This window comes from Corythoichthys intestinalis, chromosome 3 (assembly GCF_030265065.1).
Source record: "Corythoichthys intestinalis isolate RoL2023-P3 chromosome 3, ASM3026506v1, whole genome shotgun sequence".
Classification (NCBI taxonomy): Eukaryota; Metazoa; Chordata; class Actinopteri; order Syngnathiformes; family Syngnathidae; genus Corythoichthys; species Corythoichthys intestinalis.
This window is the reverse complement of record NC_080397.1, coordinates 54,506,994-54,530,318: the sequence shown is the minus strand read 5'-3', so window position 1 is coordinate 54,530,318 and position 23,325 is coordinate 54,506,994. Positions and strand designations below refer to the sequence as shown.

The following is a 23,325-nucleotide window of genomic DNA, read 5'->3' as shown; positions in this document are numbered from 1 at the left end:
TAAGACACAACGCAAAATGTGAATGCTATGCTAATGCTATAAGTTACATTTAGTGTGTGATAATCACTCAGCAGACTTTTAAGGGTTAAATCAACATGGCATATCTAACCAAGAAAAGAAAACTTACCAAGCAGCACCTGACATGTTTCATAAAAAGCAAGTCTGGTGCCTGAGGAGGACACCTATCACCGAGTAGGCGTGTGTGAGAGGAGGTTGGGGGCGCAGCACGTCAAATGAGTGACACAACCAAACACTACTACGATGCGTGCTAACTAAAAAAATGTCACACATTGTGAACTTATGACGTAAACTATGGTGAATTTTTGTCTCGTCAGACGAAAAATGGCATTCGTTTCGTTATGTTTTAGTCTCCCAAGACAGGTTTTTAACTCATCATGGTCGACGATATATTTTCGTTATGGTCATCGACTCATCGTTGACGAAAGCAACATGGTATTTGTTCATTACCCAAGCACAGTATACAAATTAATTTTAGAACTTTACAGGGCGCATAATTGAACAAAAGTGGCATTTATATTTTGTGCATTTTCAATAATGTCATATAGTAATGCCTATAATGCATGTCATTGCCAGGATCTGACATTTACACGTCATGTGACTGATGCTGGTCTGGCAAAAGCGACTGATATGTATTTTAGTGGGGTTATTGAAAGAGGCACAGGTAAGTAACCATTTCTGTTGACTTACAGTATTGTGCTTCATATAAATTTAACCATCTGTTTTTTTTTTTTCTATTTCTTTTTTAGCTAGTCTTCAGGCTGCAGTGGTGCTAAATCCCCGTTACCCTGAAATCTCGCCTCTCTTCTCCCTCTCGCTCAGCTGGAAGGGAGAGCGCAGTGGGCGCACTGATGACAACCTTAGGGTAAAAAGAATTTAACACAAAATGAACGTCCCGTACACAAAAAAAAAAAAAAAAAAAAAAAGCTAACCGATGTCTCTTACGTTTAGGCCATGGAAAGTGAGGTGAACGTGTTCAAAAAGGAATTACAAGGCCCACGTCCAGGCTACCAGCTCTTGACCAATCAGATTTCACGCCTATGTGTCTGTCTGGATGTCTACCTGGAGACCGAAGAACAGGATGATGGTGTGGAAGGACCACGGGAGTTTCCCCGTGAAAAGATGTGCCTGCGTACTGTCAAGTGTGTACTGAAAAGAAATAATAAAATCTCCCACTCTCTGACGTCCACTTATATCTGACTTGTTGTCTTTTTGTTTCCCAGGGGTCCAAATCGTCTAAAACCATTCAAATACAACCATCCTCTGGGTCTCTTCAGTCATCGCTAAAAGTCTTCCTGTTAAACGGTTTTACTCATCACAGCTATTTGAGGCATTTTAGACATTTTAATGAAATATTAGAATGATTTGAAAATAAAGCAATACCTTATTTTGATGAAAATGTGTTAGAACTGGTTTTAAACTCTATATATTGAAATGTTTGTCATTCTCCTTGCAACCTTACTGCTGTGCTATTTATAGAATGTGAGATCACTGATTACTCTTCACTGTGTGTTCATGGAATCCAGCTACAAAAGGTTGCACAGGACGGTTCAATCAAGTGGACTTTTGACTCATTCTAAGTGGCTTCTGTTGCGTGTGTTACTGATGCTGTGAAGGAAATGCAACTAAATAGGAAATCATGCCAAATGCTGCACTGCTCCTCATTTATACATGACCGTGGTTGACAGGACGTGAGGACGGGTGCAGCGTCTCCACCCCTTCTTCCTCTGCAATGCAGGCAAGTTTGCAGCATTTACCGCTCAGACTTTTCACTAATTTTCACCAAGGTTTTCCGGAGCGATTTCCCTTCAAACTTGAGCCACAAAATGTCGTTGTCGTTCTTTATTTTTGCTTTGTGTTGCATATTTTCAGGTAACAGGTTTACACACATTACAGTCAATATTATCAGAGCATTGCAAGAGTGACATTTCAGTTTAGGAGAAGTGCACAATAAGCATCCAGGTCGGTCTTACTAATTTCTATTATAGCAAATATAATGTGGATATTTGTATACATGAAATATATTTGGGGTCAATATGTTCAGCTTAGCATCTGTCCTTGAAGGCTAGTGCAGGTACAGTGTAAATGCACTTTATTGAAAGGCAGCTGTCACATTCACATTTGTAAAGAGCTTGATAAACCTGGCTACAGATGTATTAGCGTTAATGGTGCGTAAATAGGACAATAGAAATAAAGTTTTCTTATGCTTGAAGGGGAAGTTCAGAATTTTTTACATAAAAGCTTTATCTTCGAGTTAGCAAGTGTTTATTAGTCGTTGATTTCAACAAATTCAATGCAGTTATGTTAGTTTCAGGGCTCCGGAGTGACTAAGCTAGTGCGAGTCAATGGTGCCTGCTTAGCATACCAATAATAAACGTGTACGCATGTAGGCATGTGGCTGTTACCGGTTTCAAGGTTTACTGTGGTATAAAAACGTCACGGTTTCAAAACCACTAAAATTTTCTGTCATACCGTAGTTACCGTATTAGCTATTTTTGAGGTCCCAAAAATGTAGCGGGAAATCCGTGGCTTGGAGCGGCAGTGCTCACCTATCCCCTTCCAGTTGTTGCTCTGTCCTGTGTCAGTGACACTACATCTGAGTAGTGCTGCAACGATTAATCGATTAACTCGAGTATTCGATTAGAAAAAAAGATTAAAATTAAATTTTGCTGCTTCGAGTATTCGTTTAATTAAAGTGGCATTGTAAAGGTTTATTTTGAAAGTGTTTGAATTTAGTGGTTTGGATGGATACACTGCCCTCTAGTCTGCCTCATTTCACGTAGCTGAATCCAGCTGCTCCATGTTAAGGCAAACATAAGCCAAGTTTTTGTTTGAGCTAATGTTTTTTTCCAATGCATTCGTAATTTAATTTATAGTTTTATTTAGCAGGTTTTTTTTTGCTGGAATATGCGTCTGAACAATTGTTAAGAGCATTGTTAAAAAAGAAGTTTTATAGCATTTAAGCTAGTGGACTGTTGCTATGTAAATTTTGTTGTACATACAGTAGATCCTTATTTATTTTTTATTTTTTTTATACCATTCGAGGGTCAGCTCAGGTATTTGAAGTTTTCATGTTCCCTATCCGATTACTCAATTATTAGAAGTAACTAGTTAATCGATTAATTGACTACTAAAATAATCGATAGTTGCAGCCCTACTTACAACTTAAAACTTGATTAACTAGAACTTAAAAATAGCTTGACACAAATGGGAAAAACTTCAACTTTTAGGTGATGTGTGTTATCAGGCATAATGACATTTTTAGGTAGGAAATAAGATTTCTTTTTATAAGATCTAGAAGCTTTTTGAGTGACAGCCGTGAATTTGTTTTCTTTTTCCTTTTTCTAGTCACATCTGAGATTCAATTTTTAGCTGCTTTCAAAAATGTACATCGAAAATAAAAACATTGTCTGAAAATGGTTCAAAATAGGTGAAATTTCTTGTTTTTTCTTGTATATTTATAATTGCTCTTTACATTAAAAAAATATTTGTTCGATCGGATTACTCGATAGAATTTTCAGTCGAATACTCGATTACTGAAATATTCGATACCTGCAGCCCTACACGTCTGAGCTTTTCCTACCCCCGCAAAAATAGACAAATGTTACAAGTATGGGAGTACTTCAGCTATTGAAAAGAAACTTGAGGAAGGTCAGCTGATGTGCAGGCAACATCTCCAGCATGATTTCACATTTACCTGACCATCATCCGTCACTTTACACAATATGTAAACGCTGTCATGAACGTTTGCCACCAGCTATTAGATTTCACTCAAACTGGTTTAGTGTGCCTCGTGACGGTAAAACAAATACTATAACGTAAGCTTGTTAACGAGGTAGAAAACGTGGCTAGTTAGCATGCCGAGACGGCTAACTAGTTTCCTATCTACCATTAGCCTACTTTTGTAAAGTCTTCCGCCATTGTAAACATTTTGCAAATATGTTGTGAAAAAAATCTAAAAATCCTGTTTAATGGATTTTTTTTTTTTTTAACCCATCTCAAAATAACACATTTTAGAGCTATAATTGCAATTAGAGGCGTGCGAAATTTCCGATTCTTAGATTATTCGCGATTCGGCCGTGGAAGATTCGAGAACGATTCACAAATATCCAAATTCCGATTATTGAATTATACCAGGTTAAGCGGAAGTAAAACACAGTCACCGCGGTCTTTGGGACACAATGAGGAACGGACTGAGAGTATCATGTTCAACGCATGCCGCTAGATAAAAAAAAACAATCATACCTGACTGCGGCTGACAGCCGCTACAAACAATGCCTAGTTGCTACAAACATACGGCTACAGTAGATATATATGTAGAACTGGATGCAAAATGACAGACGACGTCGGTTTTAGAACATGTATTATTGAACAGAGATGTGAAATGACAGACTTTCCGGCGTAAGTAAACAGCCGCCATCTTAAAGCAGTAGACCTCTCTAGAAGGCTTTGTTTTAGCGAACCTGATTAACTTTTTATCTAAAATACTCCTAAATCGGCAGAATCTTGTCTTGAATGTATCTTTAAATGATGAAATAGTTTTAAAACTTTGACAAAAGTAGACAAAGGGGAAATTATGGAATAACGGGAGCAATTTTAACAACTGTAACAGTTGATTCACAACATTACATCAATTGAATGTAGTTTAAAGCTGCTGATACAGAATGGGGACGAGTTTTTTTATTTACTGTTATTTTTGTATATTTGTTTAAAGTTATATGCTAACTTGATTAGGGCTGCAGCTATCGATTATTTTAGTAGCCGAATAATCGAGTAATCGGATAAGGAACATGAAAAATTTATTACCTGAGCTGGGCCTCAAATGGTATTAAAAAAATAATAATAATAAATGATGATCTTTGTACAACAAAAGAACAATTGGCTAACTTGCATCGCAAAAGTTACCGCTAGTTTAAATGCTATAAAATGCTAACTTTTTTACAATGCTCTTAACAAATGGTTCAGACAAATATCCCCACAAAAATAGGCTAAATACCTATAAACTAAATTACGGATGCATTAAAAAAAACAGCTCAAACAAAATATAGCTTATGTTGGTCTTAACAGGGAGCACCTGGATTCAGCCATGTGAATTAAAGCAGACTATAAGGCAGTGTATCCACCCAAATCAATAAAACTAAATGCAAACACTTTCAAAATAAACCATTACAACATCACTTTAATTAAACGAATACTCGAAGCAGCAAAATTTAATTTGAATATTTTTTTCTAATTGAATACTCGAGTTAATCGATTAATCGTTGCAGCACTAAACTTGATACTGAAATAGTAAATTGGTTTAGCCTGAGAGGATTTTTGAACAATTTTGGAACTAATGTACAATACATTTAAAAAAAAAAAAAAAAGAAAAAAAAAGAAGAAGAAGGGGGCGGGGTGCATCAATAATCATTTTATAATCGAATCGGAGCCTCTGAATCGTAATCAAATCGTTAGGTGCCCAAAGATTCCCAGCTCTAATTGCAATACCGTGAAACCGCCGTATTTTTGCTTAAGGTTATCATACCGTCAAAATCTCATACTGGCACATACCTACATACATGAGAATCACCGTTGACACATGCGAGTAATAGTTGGCTATGTTTTCAGGATGGGTTTGTTAAAAATTAACATTGCATGTCAATAATTATAGTATTAACAGCAATGTTTGTAATCCAGCAGCTCTGCAGCGAACAGTCTGTCTAGGCAAGTATGGCGGAGAGTTTTCAGTTTTTTCACCGCTGTTTTTTTTGTTGTTGTTGTAAGAACGAAATCCCCAGCAGACTAAGCACGAGTGGCCGAAGCACTCCTCTCTATTGTGGTTGCATTACGCATCTAAAAAAAAAATAGTCCCGCTAAATGAAATGAATTACGGCAGTTTGGTGGGACATTGTTTTGGCCGGATGGGTATTTCGAACAATTATCTGTGTTTTGAATATATTTGACCATGTTAGATCTGGTAATGTAGTTTTTTATCGGCATGCTAATCAGGCACCATTGACTTGCGCTAGCTTAGCCACTCCGGAGCACTAAAACTAACAATTCACTGACAAATTGCACAAAATTTGTTGAAATCAACTCCACTGACTTATTAAACTAAGAGTAGGCCTAATGTCAAAAATTCTGAACTTAACATTTGAGCATCTTTCCTTCTCTCACCCATAGTTTTTTTTGTTGTTGTTGTCCTTTCCGTTACTTCTTGGCTTTCTCTTCCTTTCTGTCTTTGGACTCAGTGCCAGGAGATTTCTCCACCTTCCCTCCATCGTCAGATCCTTTACTTGCGTCCTTTTTCTCCTCTGGTTTCTTAATTTCTGGTTTCTCAGGTTCCTGCTTCTTCTCTGTTTTCTCTGGCTCTGCCTTGGCCACTTTAGGAGTGGAGGGCTTCTCCTCAACCGGGGGAGGAGACTCATCCTTAGGTTTAGAGGCCGGAGTTTTGTTCTCGGCAGGTTTCGAAGGTTTTGGAGTTTCTTCCTTCTTTGGAACCTCAACTTTTTCGGTCACTTTCTTTACATCTGGTTTGTCAACCTCTTTTTCATTCTCAGCGACATTTTTTGCTGGTTGTCCCGACTTTTCCTCCTTAACTGGTGGATCCTTCGTTTCGTCTTTAACAGGCTGAGGTTTGTCTTTTTTCTCCTCTTTAGCTTCGTCTTTGGGTGCAGGGACAGACTTGACCTTATCCTTTTCCTGAGGTTCTGGTGTCTTGGGAGGCGGAAATTTAGACTGAGGGGATTTGCTCGGAGGAGATTTGGATTTTGGTGATTTTTCAGGAGATTTGGGCATGGGAGATTTGGCTGGTGGCGATTTGGATTTAGGAGAATTTGGAACTTTCTCCGATTTGGGAGGTGATTTTGGTTGAGGGGAATTCTGAACTTTCCCTGGCGATTTGGTCATCTCTTCTTGCTCACCCGCATCCTCTCCTTTATCCTCTTTTTCTTCGACTTGAGTTTCTTCCTCCTCTTGCAACTCATCTTTAGTTTCTTCACCTTCTTCATCCTCTTCTGCCTCCTCTGTCACCTCAGTGACCTGGGTCTCATCTGTCTGCTCTTGAACAATCACTTTATCATCTTTCACTTTCAAATGCACTGAAATTCTGTTATCCAGGAAGGAAAACGGACTTCCTGACACAAGACGACTCTCTTCTCCTTCCAGTAGTTTCCTGTTTTTGGTGCCAACATGCAAACACAGATTATAATGAGAAGTGGAATGATAAACACTGCATTAAGTAGAGGTCGACCGATATGGGATTTCTAAATGTCGAAGCTGACACCGATATCTAAAAGAAATTGTAGTTGACTGCTGCTAACGTGACTACGCAACGAGTTAGACTGAGAGTGTATTGATCACTTAGTAAACACATTAAAGGCCTGAAGCATCATTGCATATGATAAAAAAAATCTTACAATACTTAGAATTCTACCGACACGCCTTCCTTTGAGAAAGCAGAGTCTGGGGACTCCGGGGTGGGCTCTCCTATCTCTGGGGTCGAAGTCACTGAGGTGGTTAGAAAGCTCCTCGGTGGCAAGGCCCCGGGAGTGGATGAGATCCGCCCAGAGTACCTAAAGGCTCCGAATGTTGTGGGGCTGTCGTGGCTGACACGCCTCTAAAACATTGCACGGACATCGGGGACAGTGCCTCTGGATTGGTAGACTGGGGTGGTGGTTCCCCTTTTTAAGAAGGGGAACCGGAGGGTGTGTTCCAATTATAGAGGGATCCAACTCCTCAGCCTCCCTGGTAAAGTCTATTCAGGGGTGCTGGAGAGGAAGATCTGTCTGGAAGTCGAGTCTAGGATTTAGGAGGAGCAGTATGGTTTTCGTCCCGGCCGTGGAACAGTGGACCAGCTCCAGACCCTCGGCAGGGTCCTAATGGGTGCATGGGAGTTCGCCCTACCGGTCTACATGTGTTTTGTGGATTTGGAGAAGGTGTTCGACCGTGTCCCACGGGGAGTTCAATGGGGGTGCTTCGGGAGTACGGGGTACCGAGCCCCTTGGTAACGGCTGTTCGGTCCCTGAACGACCGGTGTCAGAGTTTCGTCCGCATTGCCGGCAGTAAGTCGAATTCTTTCCCAGTGAGGGTTGGACTCGGCCAAGGTTACCCTTTGTCACTGATTCTGTTCATAATTTTTATGGACATAATTTCTAGATGCAGTCAAGGCGTTGGGGGCGTCCAGTTTTGTGGCCTTAGCATTGCATCTCTGCTTTTTGCAGATGATGTGGTGCTGTTGGCTTGATCAAGCCGTGACCTTCAACTCTTACTGGAAAAGTTTGCAGCCGAGTGTGAAGCGGTTGGGATGAAGATCAGCACCTCCATATCCAAGACCATGGTCGTCAGTCGGAATAGGGTGGCCTGCCCTCTCTGGGTTGGGGATGAGATCCTGCCCCAAGTGGAGGAGTTACTGTAAGTATCTTGGGGTCTTGTTCACGAGTGAGGGCAGAAGGGAGCAGGAGATAGACAGGCGGATCGGTGCAGCATCTGCAGTGATGCGGACTCTGCACCGGTCCGTAGTGGTGAAGAAGGAGCTGAGCCAAAAGGCGAACCTCTTGATTTACCAGTTGATCTACATTCCTACCCTCACCTATGGTCACGAGCTGTGGGTCGTGACCGAAAGAACAAGATCCCGGATACAAGCGGCCGAGATGAGTTTCCTTCGCAGGGTGTCCGGGCTCTCCTTTAGAGATAGAGTGAGAAGCTCGGTCATCCGGGAGGGACTCGGCGTTGAGCCGCTACTCCTCCGCGTTGAGAGGAGCCAGTTGAGGTGGCTCGGGCATCTGGTTCGGATGCCTCCTGGACGCCTCCCTGGAAAGGTGCTCCGGCCATGTCCCACTGGTGGGAGACCCAAGACATGCTAAAACGATTGTCTCTCGGCTGGCCTGGGAAAGCCTTGGGATCCTGCCAGAGGAGCTGGTTGAAGTGGCTAGGGAGAGGGAAGTCTGAGCTTCCCTGCTATAGCTGCTGCCCCTGCGACTTGGCCCCTGATTAAGCGGTAAGTAATGGATAGATAGATGGATGGATATTTACAAAACAGGCAAGCCTTAAGCTTCCTGTAGCAGCCAGCCTTCAAGCTAAACCTGGGCGATATGACAAAAATCATTATCACGATAAAAGTTTTCTAAACAGGATAATCATCGCGATAATTTTTTCTTTCAAATTTGAAGTATGACTTTTGCCCCTGAATGAAAGTTAACAAATCCAGGTGCTGCTTGTACCAATCTTTAGTGCCAGAACAAAGTTGCATACATGGTGACAAACTACTACACAGTATTTCACAAATATGAGGAATACTGCACAAAATTAAAAGTTAATAAAATGCAGAACATTGCACAAAAATCTGAGATAGATATGCAAGCTCAGAAATTAACCAAGTTAAAGTATTTTGTGCATGAAGTTTTAAGGTGTCTGACAATGTAAACTAAATAAATAGACAAAAGAAAATACTCAGTTTCAAAAATTTGACAAACAAGACAGCCATTGCTTTAAAGGTTACAAGCCAGAAAAATATGTCGGTCCATTGTATCAGACTTTAATAGTGTTCCTTCATGTACCGAATACCCTCTCAGTGCTAGCGTTCGTGTTGCATCAGAACCCTCTGGTGTTCGTAAAGTTTAATTACAGTTTAAATCTATTGACTTTTATCAAGCCTTTTTATCATTTCCGTTGACAAAAATTATATGACGCTATTTGTTATCGTTTTATCGCCCAGGGTTACTTCAAGTTGCTGCAGGGTCCTTCCGGAGTCCGACTGTCAGTCAGCGGCGGCTACAATTGCCCACACAGGTGCCTGATCAAAATCATTTTTTATCGGTTTATTTTCCGATGTTGGCAAAAAGTCCATATATCGGTCGACCTCTAATTAAGATATCAGAAAACCAACCTGTAAGCAGCTATTTCAATGTCGAGAGCCATCTTTACGTTCAGTAGATCCTGATAGTCCTTTAGCTGGCTAGTCATCTCCCATTTGGTGTTTTTCAGCTCAGACTCCAGATGATTGATGTGCTCCTGCAAGTTAAACACATAACATGACACAGAATCACGATATGAGCATCTTTTTTCTTGTGTGATTTCTGCATTTGCGCTTGTCCTGCCTGAAGGGAGTCTAGGTCATCCTGGTGTCTGTCCTCGCTCTCCAGACACTGCCTCTCCAGGGATTCCTTGGTACCTCGGAGAGTCTCCAGCTCGATGGTGCGACTCTGGAGCTGATGACGATATTCCACGATCTCCTCCTGGGTCCCCCGGATGGCATCTTGGTTGGACTTGGCCGCCTCTGTCAGACGCTCCATGCGCACTATGGACACCGATGTTGAATGTGAAACATTTGGTAAATCCTAAACTAAACACAACTACCCTGTTTTGAAGCATTCTTATTTACTGCTAGTGACTGGGGTGCCCAGGGACCTTCTTGCAAGCACGAATAAGCCTTACTGCTGCAGTCAGCAATGCATCACATAGACAAGGTCATACTGTTTGTTTTGTACCAAGTAGATCAGCAGGGAGCTTCTTTTCAACACAATCTAAGCCTTCTAAATGGATTGTGTATAATATGCTTTACACACACCCCTTTAAAAAATGTCATGTTCTTCATAATCTACAGTACATAAATAGTCTTTCAGCATGTGTTTACATTCACTTGGTGCCTATATTGCATCTTCAGTCAAGATTTTGTCAGGTTGGGAAGGTCATTTGCCTGGTGCTTCCCCACACGAACATCATGATTAGATTAAACAGCCCTTACTGTGACCTTGTTGCAGTAAAGCAGTATGGATTAAGGTTTGAATTCAAGGTTAAAAATTATATTCTAACTGCAGCACTACGAATTATTTCTTCTGGAGGTGCAACAATCGATTAATACACAGCTAATCGATTAGCAAATTAACAACTATTTCGATTAGGGTTTTTCCGATCATGTTTTTTTGCTCCCGATCCAATCCCGATCGTTTTAGTTTGAGTATCTGCCGATGCCGATATTTCCCGATCCGATTGTTTTTTTTTTTGCTCCCGATTCAATTCCAATCATTCCCGATAATTTTCCCCGATCATATACATTTTGGCAATGCATTAAGAAAAAAATGAATAAAACTCGAATATATACATTCAAAATACAGTACATAAGTACTGTATTTGTTTATTATGACAATAAATCCTCAAGATGGCATTTACATTATTAACATTCTTTCTGTGAGAGGAATCCGAGGATAGAAAGACCTGTGACTTTGTATATTGTGACTAAATATTGCCATCTAGTGTATTTGTTGAGCTTTCAGTAAATGATACTGTAGCCATGCCCAAATGCATGATGGGAAGTGGAACCATGACTGTGCGTCGTGCTACCAATTGATATATCTTCTCTGCGTTGAGAAATAACAAGGTGATTAGGAAAAGATCAATTGCTACTTTGCTTCACCACATTGCTTCCCATGATAATTCTAATCGTAGGGAGAGGGATTGTAAGGCTTTAGCCAATTAAAATAAGGCTCCAATAGCTGCCAAAATTCACTCTACTCATTTTACGTTTCCTTTTATCTCTCCATATAGGTAAAACGACGCCAGTACAGATTGAGCGCGACAATGCGTGAGTGGGTCGTGCAGCGCATGCATTAATTGCGTTAAATATTTTAACGTGATACATTTTTTAAAAAATGAATTACCGCCGTTATCGGGATAAATTTGATAACCTCATCTTAAGCCTAAACTAAAGACTCTGGATGAGTGTAACATATTATGTCTGTAACGTTAAATACAATTAGAAAATGATTTAATTTAAAAATATATATATTTAAAAAAAAGGCATGCATGGCCGATATTTTTTTGCGGATTCCGATACTATGAAAATGACGTGATTGGGACATCTCTAATTTCGATAACCAATTACTGTAATTTTCGGACTACTTTTTTCCCTCATTTTGAATCCTGCAGCCTATAGTCCAGTGCGGTTTATTTGCTGATTCATTGGGTAAGGAGGGTAACATTTTATTTGACAGCGGTGTCATAAGACGGCCTTAGGCATTACTGAATGCTTATGACCAATGTCATTAACTCATTTGCTCCCAAAAACGTATAAATACGTTCTATTTTTAATTGTTTCAGTGTCCCAAAGACATATTTATACGTCTTTTACGTTTTTTTTTTTTTTCTCACAAGAAGCATCTCTGGGTTCTGATTCAACCAAGCTCCAAAGCACAAAGCTGAAAATCCATTTTAAAGCAAAAAAACTGGCCAATAGAGGGCAGTAGCGCATTTGGTAAGACCCCCAACCCGATACAATGGAAACGAACGGCCAGGCCCCACAGCCGGGGCCCTGGCGGAAGACGACCGAATGGACGTCCAGGATGCCAGGCGGCGGACGACCGAGCAGAACAACCAAAAGGATGCCTGGGATGCCAGGCGCTGGACAACCGAGCAGAACGACCGGGACCACCAGTGCAGCAGACGATGCCGTTGAGTCCGTGCTGCTCACCGAGCAGAGCCCGCAGAGACTCAAAAAAATCCATCTTTATGGGACGGGCGACGATGAGGGAAAAGTTTACCCCGGCTGTCTCAGCCACAACAGCGTCATCTCGCAGTTAGTTACGTGTAAATAAATTGTTACTTTGCTATTAAAGCTCTATTTGTCTTGTTGTTTGTTATCTTGTAAAAGGAAAACATTCAGATGTTTGGGATGTAACTAAAGCAAAAAATATCTTTGTTAAAGTCAATGTTTGAAATGTATGCTTTTACAAAAAGCTCAATTTCTGTTTTTTCATCAGAAATTGGAAAATTAGTCAAACTAAGCTATTTTCTAATGCTGATTTGTAAAGAATGGAAAAAGATATGAACCAACTTTTTTCCTGCTGAAAGAAGAGAGCCTAATCTTTCTTTTGGTGGGTTCCATGTATATATAGCAATGGAACAGAATTTTCTGTGGGCCTTGCAAAATCAGTCAAAATCCGGTAAAACGGCCGGGAGCAAAGGGGGTTGCACCGGTGAAAATGACTGGGAGTGAATTAGTTAATTAAGTGTCATCCGACAAATTAAATTAGTCTGCGTCCGAAGTGTACAGACGCACACTCTCTTATCTTAACTGATAAGCGCTCAGGGCCAGCAAGCTCGACTCCCAGTATGGCTCCAAAGAATTTAAAACGTGGAGACTTGGATGAAATAAAATCCCCAATTCAGAAGTTGGTCTCATTGACTGGCTTGATTCAAAACCAGAATCAAGAAATCGTCAGAGAGCTCCAGTTAATTCGTTCTGAAAACGAGAAACTCAAGCAGGCGGTCGAGGAGATAGATGTTCGCATCAAGAGAATGGAAATTTTGGCTGATGATCTCAACCAGTCCCGACGCGCAAATGAGCTCATCATTTCTGGATTACAACTGTCGCCTAGCCCAGGTGATACAGTGGCGCAACTGGCAATTGCTAAACTGAAAGAGTATGGAATAAACATGGAACCGCTGTGTGCGCCAATTGTTGCCACCATGTACACCTTAGCAATGTATCCTTTTAAGAGACTTATAAGAAAAGCATTTTGAGTCGCTACTCACACCAGCTGTGATAACACATAATCACTTTTGCCACACACAAAGCCACAACAAAATGTTCCCACAGCTAACGGATGCAAAAATGTCAGGGACATGACAAAGCCATAACCTTGTACGCCCTGAAATTAATCGAGCTGCTTGACTGGACGCTGAGTTACTAAACCCAGATTGTTGATTGTGTTATTGTACAGTTTTGTGGCCTTCTGATGTATGAACCATGTCTGAATGTGCGTCTTTAGTTGTACGGGGGACGGGAAACTGATAAGCATATGCTTCCTCCCGTCTGCCTTTGTCTTCTTCTTCGGTTCCTTCGGGCAAATCATATCACATTTTGTAATTGTCAATGATTGTCAATGATACTGATGATGATGGCAATAAAATTTCATTCATTCATTCATTCATTATGTCACTAACTCCATTTATGTCCAGCTCGGATGTTTTACATCCATTCAAAAGTGAGATAATTTGCCGGATTGATGAAACAACTGGAACAGTAACTGAAGAAATTATCATTGTTATTTCCATCTGTATTGCTGCCATGCATCCTAGGAGGCATATTGGACGACAACAATGTTGACAGCAGGTGGCAGCAGAGGTTTCCTGTCTCCTCCAAGGGAGCAGTGATGGCCAAATGAAGCTTCTTGAAGCAATGAATGGTGGTTCATTTGGTCTTATGACAGTCTTATGATGCCGCTGCCAAATAAATTGTTACCGGTTATCATTTGGTGTAAATATCCCATAATACATTGAGGACAGCTGCTGCTTATAATCCAGTGCGGCTTATCTATGAGCAAATGCCGTTTTCTTGTCAAATTTGGTAAGCGGCGGCTTATACTCATGTGCGCCTTAGTCTGAAAATTAACGGTAACTAAGCTAGCAAGCAAATTCCCGTTGAAATTTATTTAAATTTCAAATTTACTACAAATACATTTGATTTTTTGTAGTTAATTTTCACGTTGGAAAATGAAATTTCATGTTTACATTCTCATTTTATGGTCGCACCTCTGCAGCACATACTATTTTCATGGCGTGAAATGTTTTTTTATTATCTGCGCAGTGCACGCTGCCTGTAGGTCTGTTAACTTAAGCATACCAAGTGTGAGTCAACCTTCCACTGAGCAAACCATTTTCTTCTCCCATTAGAGGGCTAGGAGTTGAATGAAATGAAAGAAAGCCTGTAAATTGGAGGCAACCCAGTCCAAAATCTAGTCTAAAATGACACTTGGCCTTAAGTCAGAGTATTAAAATAGGGCCCTGTGTGTCTTAAAGCGATCCTCTACCTTAAATACATGTAGGCCCTAATAAACCACAATTGTTCTCTTGTACTAAAATAGTTGTTAGAAACACATAAAATGTTAAATCACTGGCAATATTTTAAAAGATTTACTACATATTTTGACCGTTAGTTGGCGCCATGATTTGCGGGCTCGCAGTGATGACGTCATTGGTATCTTTCGTGTTCCACAATTGCTTATTGCTGCCTAAACTCGCGAAGTAAAATGCCACAATGTGCTGCTTTTGGATGCAATTTCCAGTCAAATGGAAACAAGGGGAGTGAAGTGAGTGGTCAAGGTGGAATTATTATTTTTAGTAGATAAATATGCATAAGTGGAAGGTTCTCCCCCTTTTTGGTCTCTGTATGCACTTATCCTACCCATCACGCGTTGTTGCAACTGCCGCCCGAACATGTATCCTGGATCCTCAGTCAGGTGAGGGATCCGTCTACTTTCTGGATCCGACGGTCCCTCCTGGTCTGCAATATTGGTTTCGGATCTATCTATTTTTTTTATTCGTCGGTCCCACAGTGGCTGTTCGGATCAGTCTATTTTGTGGAATCGACGGTCTGATCTCGGCTGCAACATTGCCATGGGATCGGTCTAATTCCTGGATCTACGAGTGAGTAGAAAATGCGGATTTGGATTACTATTGCTCTCTTTTTTGTTGACTATTCTTCGTGGGAGTTTTCCCCAAATCATACCAAATAATCACAGCACTATGGCACGCTACAGTGACGACAGTGACTCTGACATGGACCTTACAACAATGTTGGAGTTCGTCAGGGAACGCGTGTTTGCGTACTGGTGAGCTCCCGAGTGAAGAGTGGTCAAGGTGGAAATATTATTTTTTTTGAATAAATGTGCATAGGTGGAAGCTTCTCCACTTTTTGGTACTTTTATACACGTATCCTACCTAGCACGCGTTACAATGTACAAGACATGGATTACACAAGGTGTGCTCTTCGGCCTGTACTGCATGTAAAGCACACGACAGCTCTTGATGCTAACAATCTACATAATTATATTGGGATAAGTTTGAAAACGCAATATGCTTACCTTGAATATCTGCTAATCAAACCGGAGTTCCCAACAGCATACACTCTCGCTCTGTTGTCATTGAGACTTTTACCCAACTTTTGTCTTATCAGGTATTTGCTGCACGCATTTTTCCCTGAAAATCGTCTTGTGAACGACCGACAGTGCTGTCCTGCTCCTCACTTTTCAGATCTGGTTCAAATAGGAAGGGAAGAACCGACGACATGTTGGGAAAGCTAACAAGTGACACGCTGGAATTTCGGCAACGGGCCCGGTGATGTCACGCACTGCGACGTAACAAGAATGGCGACCTATCACTTAAAATAATTTTACAAACTTTATTAAAACAAAAACATTAAGAGGAGTTTTAATATAAAATTACTATAACTCATACTAACATTTATCTTTTAACAATTACTTGTCTTAAAAATAGAGGATCCCTTTAACCTTGAGCGAACCCCTGGGGTTCAATCAAACCAAGGTTAAGAACCACTGCTTTAGGCCCTTTAAATAATGCTTTAATACTTCTCTTCCCCATATCCACCTTACCTTTGAACCAGTCCTCAGCTTGCGTTGCATTTTTGGTAGTGTGGCAGTCGAGCTGCGCGCGGATCTCCCGCAGAGCTCCGGTCACGTCCACGTTGTGCGTGTCGCGCAGGTCAAATGTCATCTGCATATGTTAAGTCAAATCAGCATTTACAGTGGGGAGAACAAGTATTTGATACACTGCCGATTTTGCTGGTTTTCCCAATTGCAAGCCATGAAGAGGTCTGCAATTTGTATCATAAGTTCTCTTCAACTGTGAGGGACGGAATCTAATACAAAAATCCAGAAAGTCACATTGTATAATTTTTAAGTAATAAATTTGTATTTAACTGCATGAAATAAGTATAAGTACATTACCAACTAGTAAGTATTTCGACTCTTAGCTCTTTTTTAAGAACCCATCCTGTTCTCCACTCATTACTGGAAGTAACTGCACCTGTTTGAACTTGTTACCTGTATAAAAGACACCTGTTCACATGCTCAAACAAACAAACTCCAACCTCTCCACAATGGCCAAAACCAAAGAGCTGTGAAAGGACATCAGGGATAAAATAATAGACCTGGACAAGACTGAGATGGGCTACAGGAAAATAAGCAAGCAGCTTGGTGAGAAGGTAACAACTGTTGGAGCGATTATTAGAAAATGGAAGAAGTTCAAGTTGACGGTCAATCTGCCTCGTTCTGGGGCTCCAAGCAAGATCCCACCTCGTGGGGCATCACTGATCATGAGGAAGGTAAGGGATCAGCCCAGAACTACACGGCAGGACCTGGTCAATGACCTGAAGACCGCTGGAACCACAGTCTCGAAGAAAACCATCAGAAACACATTACGCCGTCATGGATTAAAATCCTACCACGCACGCAAGGTCCCGCTGCTGAAGCCAGTGCATGTCCAGACACGTCTGAAGTTTGCCACTGACCATCTGGATGATTCAGAGGAGCAATGGGAGAAGGTCATGTGGTCGGATGAGACCAAAATTGAACTTTTGGGTCCAAACTCGGCTCGTCGTGTTTGGAGAAAAAAGAAGGATGAGTACAACTCCAAGAACACCATCCCAACCGTGAAACATGGAGGGGGAAACATCATTTTTTGGGGCTGCTTCTCTGCCAAGGGTACAGGACGACTGCACCGTATTGAGGGGAGGATGGATGGGGCTATGTATCGCCAGATCTTGGCCGACAACCTCATTCCTTCAGTGAGAGCCCTGAAGATGGGTCGTGGCTGGGTCGTCCAGCATGACAACGACCCAAAGCACATAGCCAAGGCAACTAAAGAGTGGCTCCATAAGAAGCATCTTAAGGTCCTGGAGTGGCCTAGCCAGTCACCAGATCTGAACCCGATAGAAAATCTATGGAGGGAGCTGAAATGCCGTGTTGCCCGGCAGCAGCCCCGAAACCTGAAGGCTCTGGAGAAGATCTGCATGGAGGAGTGGGCCAAAATCCATGCAGCAGTGTGTGCAAACCTTGTCAAGGACTACAGGAAACGTTACATTTTTGTGATGTATCAAATACTTATTTCATGCAATTAAATGCAAATTTATTATTTAAAAATCATACAACGTGATTTTCTGTTTTTTGTTTTGTTTTAGATTCCGCCCCTCACAGTTGAAGAGAACTTATGATACAAATTACAGACCTCTACATGCTTTGCAAGTGGGAAAACCAGCAAAATCGGCAGTGTATCAAATACTTGTTCTCCCCACTGCATTTTTCTGTAAGTACAGTATATGTTACTTATATCTTTAATTTAAAAAAAAAAAAAAAAAAAAAAAAGTAACTATACATTATCTCCAATTTTCATATACATCCTATGTTCTTAAGTAGTTAAAATTTAGATTTGGCATTTAGTATGTGAGGAAATGAGGGAAAATAGGAGATGGAGGTTGCGGTTATTGCTGTTATTGAATTTTGCAAATCATTGAATAAATACAATTTGTAAGGAAATCAGTTTTGTATGTGTTATAGAAATAACTGCCAAGTTAGACATGCCCCGCTCAGATTAAAATGACAGAAGTGTGATGTCCGCTTGTTACTTGTTACTTGTTTTTTGTTATTTAGCGCCCTCTGCTGGCGCTTGGGTCCAAATGATTTTATGGGTTTGGGGAGTGAGCATGGTGTAATGACATCAACAATAGCGAGCTACTAGTTTATTTTTTGATTGAAAATTTTACAAATTTTAATAAAACGAAAACATTAAGAGGGGTTTTAACATTAAAATTTCTATAACTTTTATTAACATTTATCTTTTAAGAACTACAGGTTTTTCTATCCATGGATCGCTTTAAGAGAATGTTAATATTGTTAATGCCATCTTGTTGATTTATTGTTATAGGTTAATAAACAAATACAGTACTTATGTACCGTATGCTGAATGTATATATCCGTCTTGTGTCTTATCTTTTCATTCCAACAATAATTTACAGAAAAATATGGCATATTTTATAGATGGTTTGAATTATGATTAATTACGATTAATTAATTTTTAAGCTGTAATTAACTCGATTAGGGATTTTAATTGTTTGACAGCCCTAAAATAAATAAATAAATAAACAAAGAAACAAAATTTCTGGCTCCGTGGCGACCTTCACGGCGGGAAGTTCCGGCAAGAAATTCTAGCCACTTTCACCCCTGGTACCAGGGCCGGCCCAGCCTATACACAGACTATGCAGCTGCTTAGGGCCCCTGACCATTATGAGGCCCCCAATCTGGCAATTTTTTAATTTATATTCTATTTTGTTTACTACAGTTTGCTTTATTTGACTTTTGTGAGTTTTGATACTTGATTACAAGCTTAAAAAAATAAAATGAGTCATCACCTTATCGTGGTGGAGGGGTTTGCGTGTCTCAATGATCCTAGGAGCTATGTTGTCTGGGGCTTTAAGCCCCTGGTAGGGTCACCCATGGCAAACAGGTCCTAGGTGAGAGGCCAGACAAAGTATGGCTCAAAAAGACCCCTTATGATGAGCAAGATTATTGAACCCCAGTTTCCCTTGCCCGGACGCGGGTTATTGGGGCCCCCCTCTGGAGCCAGGCCTGGAGGTGGGGCTCGAAGGCAAGCGTCTGGTGGCCGGGCCTGTCCCCATGGGGCCCGGCCGGGCTCAGCCCGAAAAGGCAACGTGGGTTCCCCTTCCCATGGGCTCACCACCTGTGGGAGGGGCCAAAGGGGTCGGGTGCGTAGGGAGTTGGGCGGCAGCCAAAGGCGGGGGCCTTGGCGGTCCGACCCCCAGCTGCTGAAGCTAACTCTTGGGACATGGAATGTCACCTCTCTGGCAGGGAAGGAGCCTGAGCTGGTGTGTGAGGCAGAGAAGTTCCGACTAGATATAGTCGGACTCTCCTCCACACACAGCTTGGGTTCTGGTACCAATCCTCTCGAGAGGGGTTGGACTCTCTTCCACTCTGGAGTTGCCCATGGTGAGAGGCGCCGGGCAGGTGTGGGCATACTTATTGCCCCCCGGCTTGGCGCCTGTACGTTGGGGTTTACCCCGGTAGACGAGAGGGTAGCCTCCCTCCGCCTTCGGGTGGGGGGACGGGTTCTGACTGTTGTTTGTGCTTATGCACCGAACAGCAGCTCAGAATACCCACCCTTTTTGGAGTCCTTGGAGGGTGTGCTAGAGAGCGCCCCCTCTGGGGACTCCCTCGTTCTACTGGGGGACTTCAACGCTCACGTGGGCAATGACAGTGAGACCTGGAGGGGCGTGATTGGGAGGAACGGCCCCCCCGATCAGAACCCGAGTGGTGTTATGTTATTGGACTTCTGTGCTCGTCACGGTTTGTCTATAACGAACACCATGTTCAAACATAGGGGTGTCCATATGTGCACTTGGCACCAGGACACCCTAGGCCGCAGTTCGATGATCGACTTCGTAATCGTGTCATCGGACTTGCGGCCGCATGTTTTGGACACTCGGGTGAAGAGAGGGGCGGAGCTGTCAACCGATCACCACCTGGTGGTGTGTTGGCTCCGATGGCGGGGGAAGATGCTGGCCAGACCTGGCAGGCCCAAACGTATTGTGAGGGTCTGCTGGGAACGTCTGGCAGAATCCCCTGTCAGAAAGAGTTTCAACACCCACCTCCAGCAGAACTTCTCCCTTGTCCCGGGGGAGGTGGGGGACATTGAGTCCGAGTGGGCCATGTTCCGCACCTCCATTGTTGAGGCGGCCGATCAGAGCTGTGGCCGTAAGGTGGTTGGTGCCTGTCGAGGCGGCAATCCCCGAACCCGCTGGTGGACACCAGCGGTAAGGGATGCCGTCAAGCTGAAGAAGGAGGCCTATCGGGCCTTTTTGGCCTGTGGGACTCCGGAGGCAGCTGACAGGTACCGGCTGGCCAAGCGGACTGCGGGCTGTCATGGCTGACACGCCTCTACAACATCGCGTGGACATCGGGGACAGTGCCTCTGGATTGGCAGACCGGGGTGGTGGTCCCCCTTTTTAAAAAGGGGGACCGGAGGGTGTGTTCCAATTATAGAGGAATCACACTCCTCAGCCTCCCCGGTAAAGTCTATTCAGGGGTGCTGGAGAGGAGGGTCCGTCGGGAAGTCGAATCTCGGATTCAGGAGGAGCAGTGTGGTTTTCGTCCCGGCCGTGGAACAGTGGACCAGCTCTACACCCTCAGCAGGGTCCTCGAGGGTGCATGGGAGTTCGCCCAACCAGTCTACATGTGTTTTGTGGATTTGGAGAAGGCGTTCGACCGTGTGCCTAGGGGAATCCTGTGGAGGGTGCTCCGGGAGTACGGGGTACCGAGCCCCTTGGTAAGGGCTGTTCGGTCCCTGTACGACCGGTGTCAGGATCTGGTCCGCATTGCCGGCAGTAAGTCGAATTCGTTCCCAGTGAGGGTTGGACTCCGCCAAGGCTGCCCTTTGTCACCGATTTTGTTCATAACTTTTATGGACAGAATTTCTAGGCGCAGCCGAAGCGTTGAGGGGGTCCGGTTTGGTGACCTCAGCATTGAATCTCTGCTTTTTGCAGATGATTTAGTGCTGTTGGCTTCATCAAGCCGTGACCTCCAACTCTCACTGGAGCGGTTCGCAGCTGAGTGTGAAGCGGTTGGGATGAAGATCAGCACCTCCAAATCCGAGACCATGGTCCTCAGTCGGAAAAGGGTGGAGTGCCCTCTCCGGGTCGGGGATGAGATCCTGCCCCAAGTGGAGGAGTTCAAGTATCTTGGGGTCTTGTTCACGAGTGACGGTAGGAGGGAGCGGGAGATCGACAGGCGAATCGGTGCGGCGTCTGCAGTAATGCGGACGCTGCACCGGTCCGTAGTGGTGAAGAAGGAGCTGAGCCGAAAGGCAAAGCTCTCGATTTACCAGTCGATCTACGTTCCTACCCTCACCTATGGTCACGAGCTTTGGGTCGTGACCGAAAGAACAAGATCCCGGATACAAGCGGCCGAAATGAGTTTCCTCCGCAGGGTGTCCGGGCTCTCCCTTAGAGATAGGGTGAGAAGCTCGGTCATCCGGGAGGGACTCGGCGTCGAGCCGCTACTCCTCCGCGTAGAGAGGAGCCAGCTGAGGTGGCTCGGGCATCTGGTTCGGATGCCTCCCGGACGCCTCCCTGGAGAGGTGTTCCGGGCATGTCCCACCGGCGGGAGGCCCCGGGGACGACCCAGGACACGCTGGAGAGACTATGTCTCTCGGCTGGCCTGGGAACGCCTTGGGATCCCGCCGGAGGAGCTGGTTGAAGTGGCTGGGGAGAGGGAAGTCTGGGCTTCCCTGTTAAAGCTGCTGCCCCCGCGACCCGACCCCGGAACAAGCGGAAGATAATGGATGGATGGATGGATGGAAAAAAATAAAAGTTCTTCCTTAACTTCTTTCTTTCCTCTTTTAGAAAAAGGTTTGGCGCTATCTACTGTAAGTACTGACAATCATTTGAGGTGAGAAGTTTAAAGTATGCAGTGTAGTGCAACAAAATCTGATTAATATACAAAATATGGACGTATGGGTTGGATTGCATGTATGGCACTGTGACGAAATGGTGGGCCAAAAATACGGGCCCCTTTGCATTATTTTGCTTAGGGCCCCAAATGGCCTGGGTAATACTAGTATTTACTTAAATTCAGAGGAATAATGTGGTGCATTTATCTGTTTTTAACACTCAAAACAAGATGAGATTAGACTAGATTTAAGAAAACATCACCAGAAATTTAGCAAGTAGTCATTTTACTAGTGCACAGAAATATCATTCAATAGTTGAATTCATTCGTGAAACAATATGACAGTCGTTCATCTCACCTGCGCGCCCTGAATCTGCGCCAGGAGCTCGGCAACCTCCTCCTCGTGGTTCCGCTTGAGAAAGGCGGCCTCGTCGTCCAGTGCGCCGAGCTTCTTGTCCAGCTCCAGTCGGGCCAGACGGCACTCGTCCACGTACTTCTTAAGAGCCCGAGCGGCCGCGTCCAGCTCCTCCCGGCTGCGCGCCTCTTCTTCCAGTCGGGCCCGGAGCCGCTGGATGTCGTCCTCCAGGCGTCCGTACTCCACGGTCGCGCGTCCCTTCTCCCTCCCAAGTTGCTTTATGAGCCCACGCAGGTCTTTCAGCTCCCGCTCGTAGTATTCCCCCACCGTAGCGCGGCCGCTCTGGCTCTGCCGCAGGGCCGCCGCTTCTGCCTCCAGGTTGCGGTTGTGCATCTCCAGGCTGCGCACCTTGTCAATGTAGCCGGCGAATCGGTCGTTGAGCGCCTGCAGGATCTCCTTCTCGCTCCTACGGGACATGTCCCAGGTGAAGGTGTCCGCGTTGTCCCCGGAGGACGGCTGGCTGTTGGTGAAGCGGCGGCGCTGGGAGCGGAAGCCGCTGGAGGACACCGAGACCGGCCGAGTCTTGCGGAGTCCGCTCGAGCCGAAAAAGTGGCTTTCCACAGTGAAACTCATGATGGTGACTGCAGCATGACGGGGGAAGCGTCCGCTTTATATACGAGGGCAGGGAAAGCCACGAGTCAGCATCATGGCTGATTGGCT

At 43.6% G+C, this 23,325-nt stretch overlaps 2 protein-coding genes across 2 annotated transcripts in view; one reads left to right on the top strand and one right to left on the bottom strand.

Moving 5' to 3' along the window:
- Positions 1 to 5,157, top strand: part of thoc5 (THO complex 5) — a 37,115-nt gene extending 31,958 nt beyond the window's left edge. Inside the window, exons 17-20 of the mRNA XM_057831962.1 lie at positions 595 to 682; positions 768 to 883; positions 970 to 1,160; positions 1,242 to 5,157. Of these exons, the coding sequence (XP_057687945.1) occupies positions 595 to 682; positions 768 to 883; positions 970 to 1,160; positions 1,242 to 1,305 (459 nt within the window). The 3' untranslated portion in view covers positions 1,306 to 5,157. The remainder of the gene's footprint in view (positions 1 to 594; positions 683 to 767; positions 884 to 969; positions 1,161 to 1,241) is intronic.
- LOC130913381 (neurofilament medium polypeptide-like) lies at positions 1,837 to 23,238 on the bottom strand. Its single transcript, XM_057831963.1, has 5 exons — positions 22,609 to 23,238; positions 16,386 to 16,506; positions 10,095 to 10,294; positions 9,884 to 10,008; positions 1,837 to 7,171 (listed from the first exon to the last, which is right to left on the bottom strand). The coding sequence occupies exons 1-5, from the start codon at positions 23,236 to 23,238 to the stop codon at positions 6,208 to 6,210; spliced, it is 2,040 nt and encodes a 679-aa protein (XP_057687946.1). The 3' UTR covers positions 1,837 to 6,207.
- Positions 23,239 to 23,325: the final 87 nt, after the last annotated feature.

Excerpts from the sequence above, each read along its gene's own strand:
- LOC130913381 (XM_057831963.1), bottom strand. The coding sequence starts at position 23,238 with ATGAGTTTCACTGTGGAAAGCCACTTTTTCGGCTCGAGCGGACTCCGC. Across the intron at positions 16,507-22,608 it reads CGCAGATTCAGGGCGCGCAG|ATGACATTTGACCTGCGCGA; the intron begins GTGAGATGAACG and ends TAACATATGCAG. Across the intron at positions 10,295-16,385 it reads AGCTGAGGACTGGTTCAAAG|TGCGCATGGAGCGTCTGACA; the intron begins GTAAGGTGGATA and ends CGGTGTCCATAG.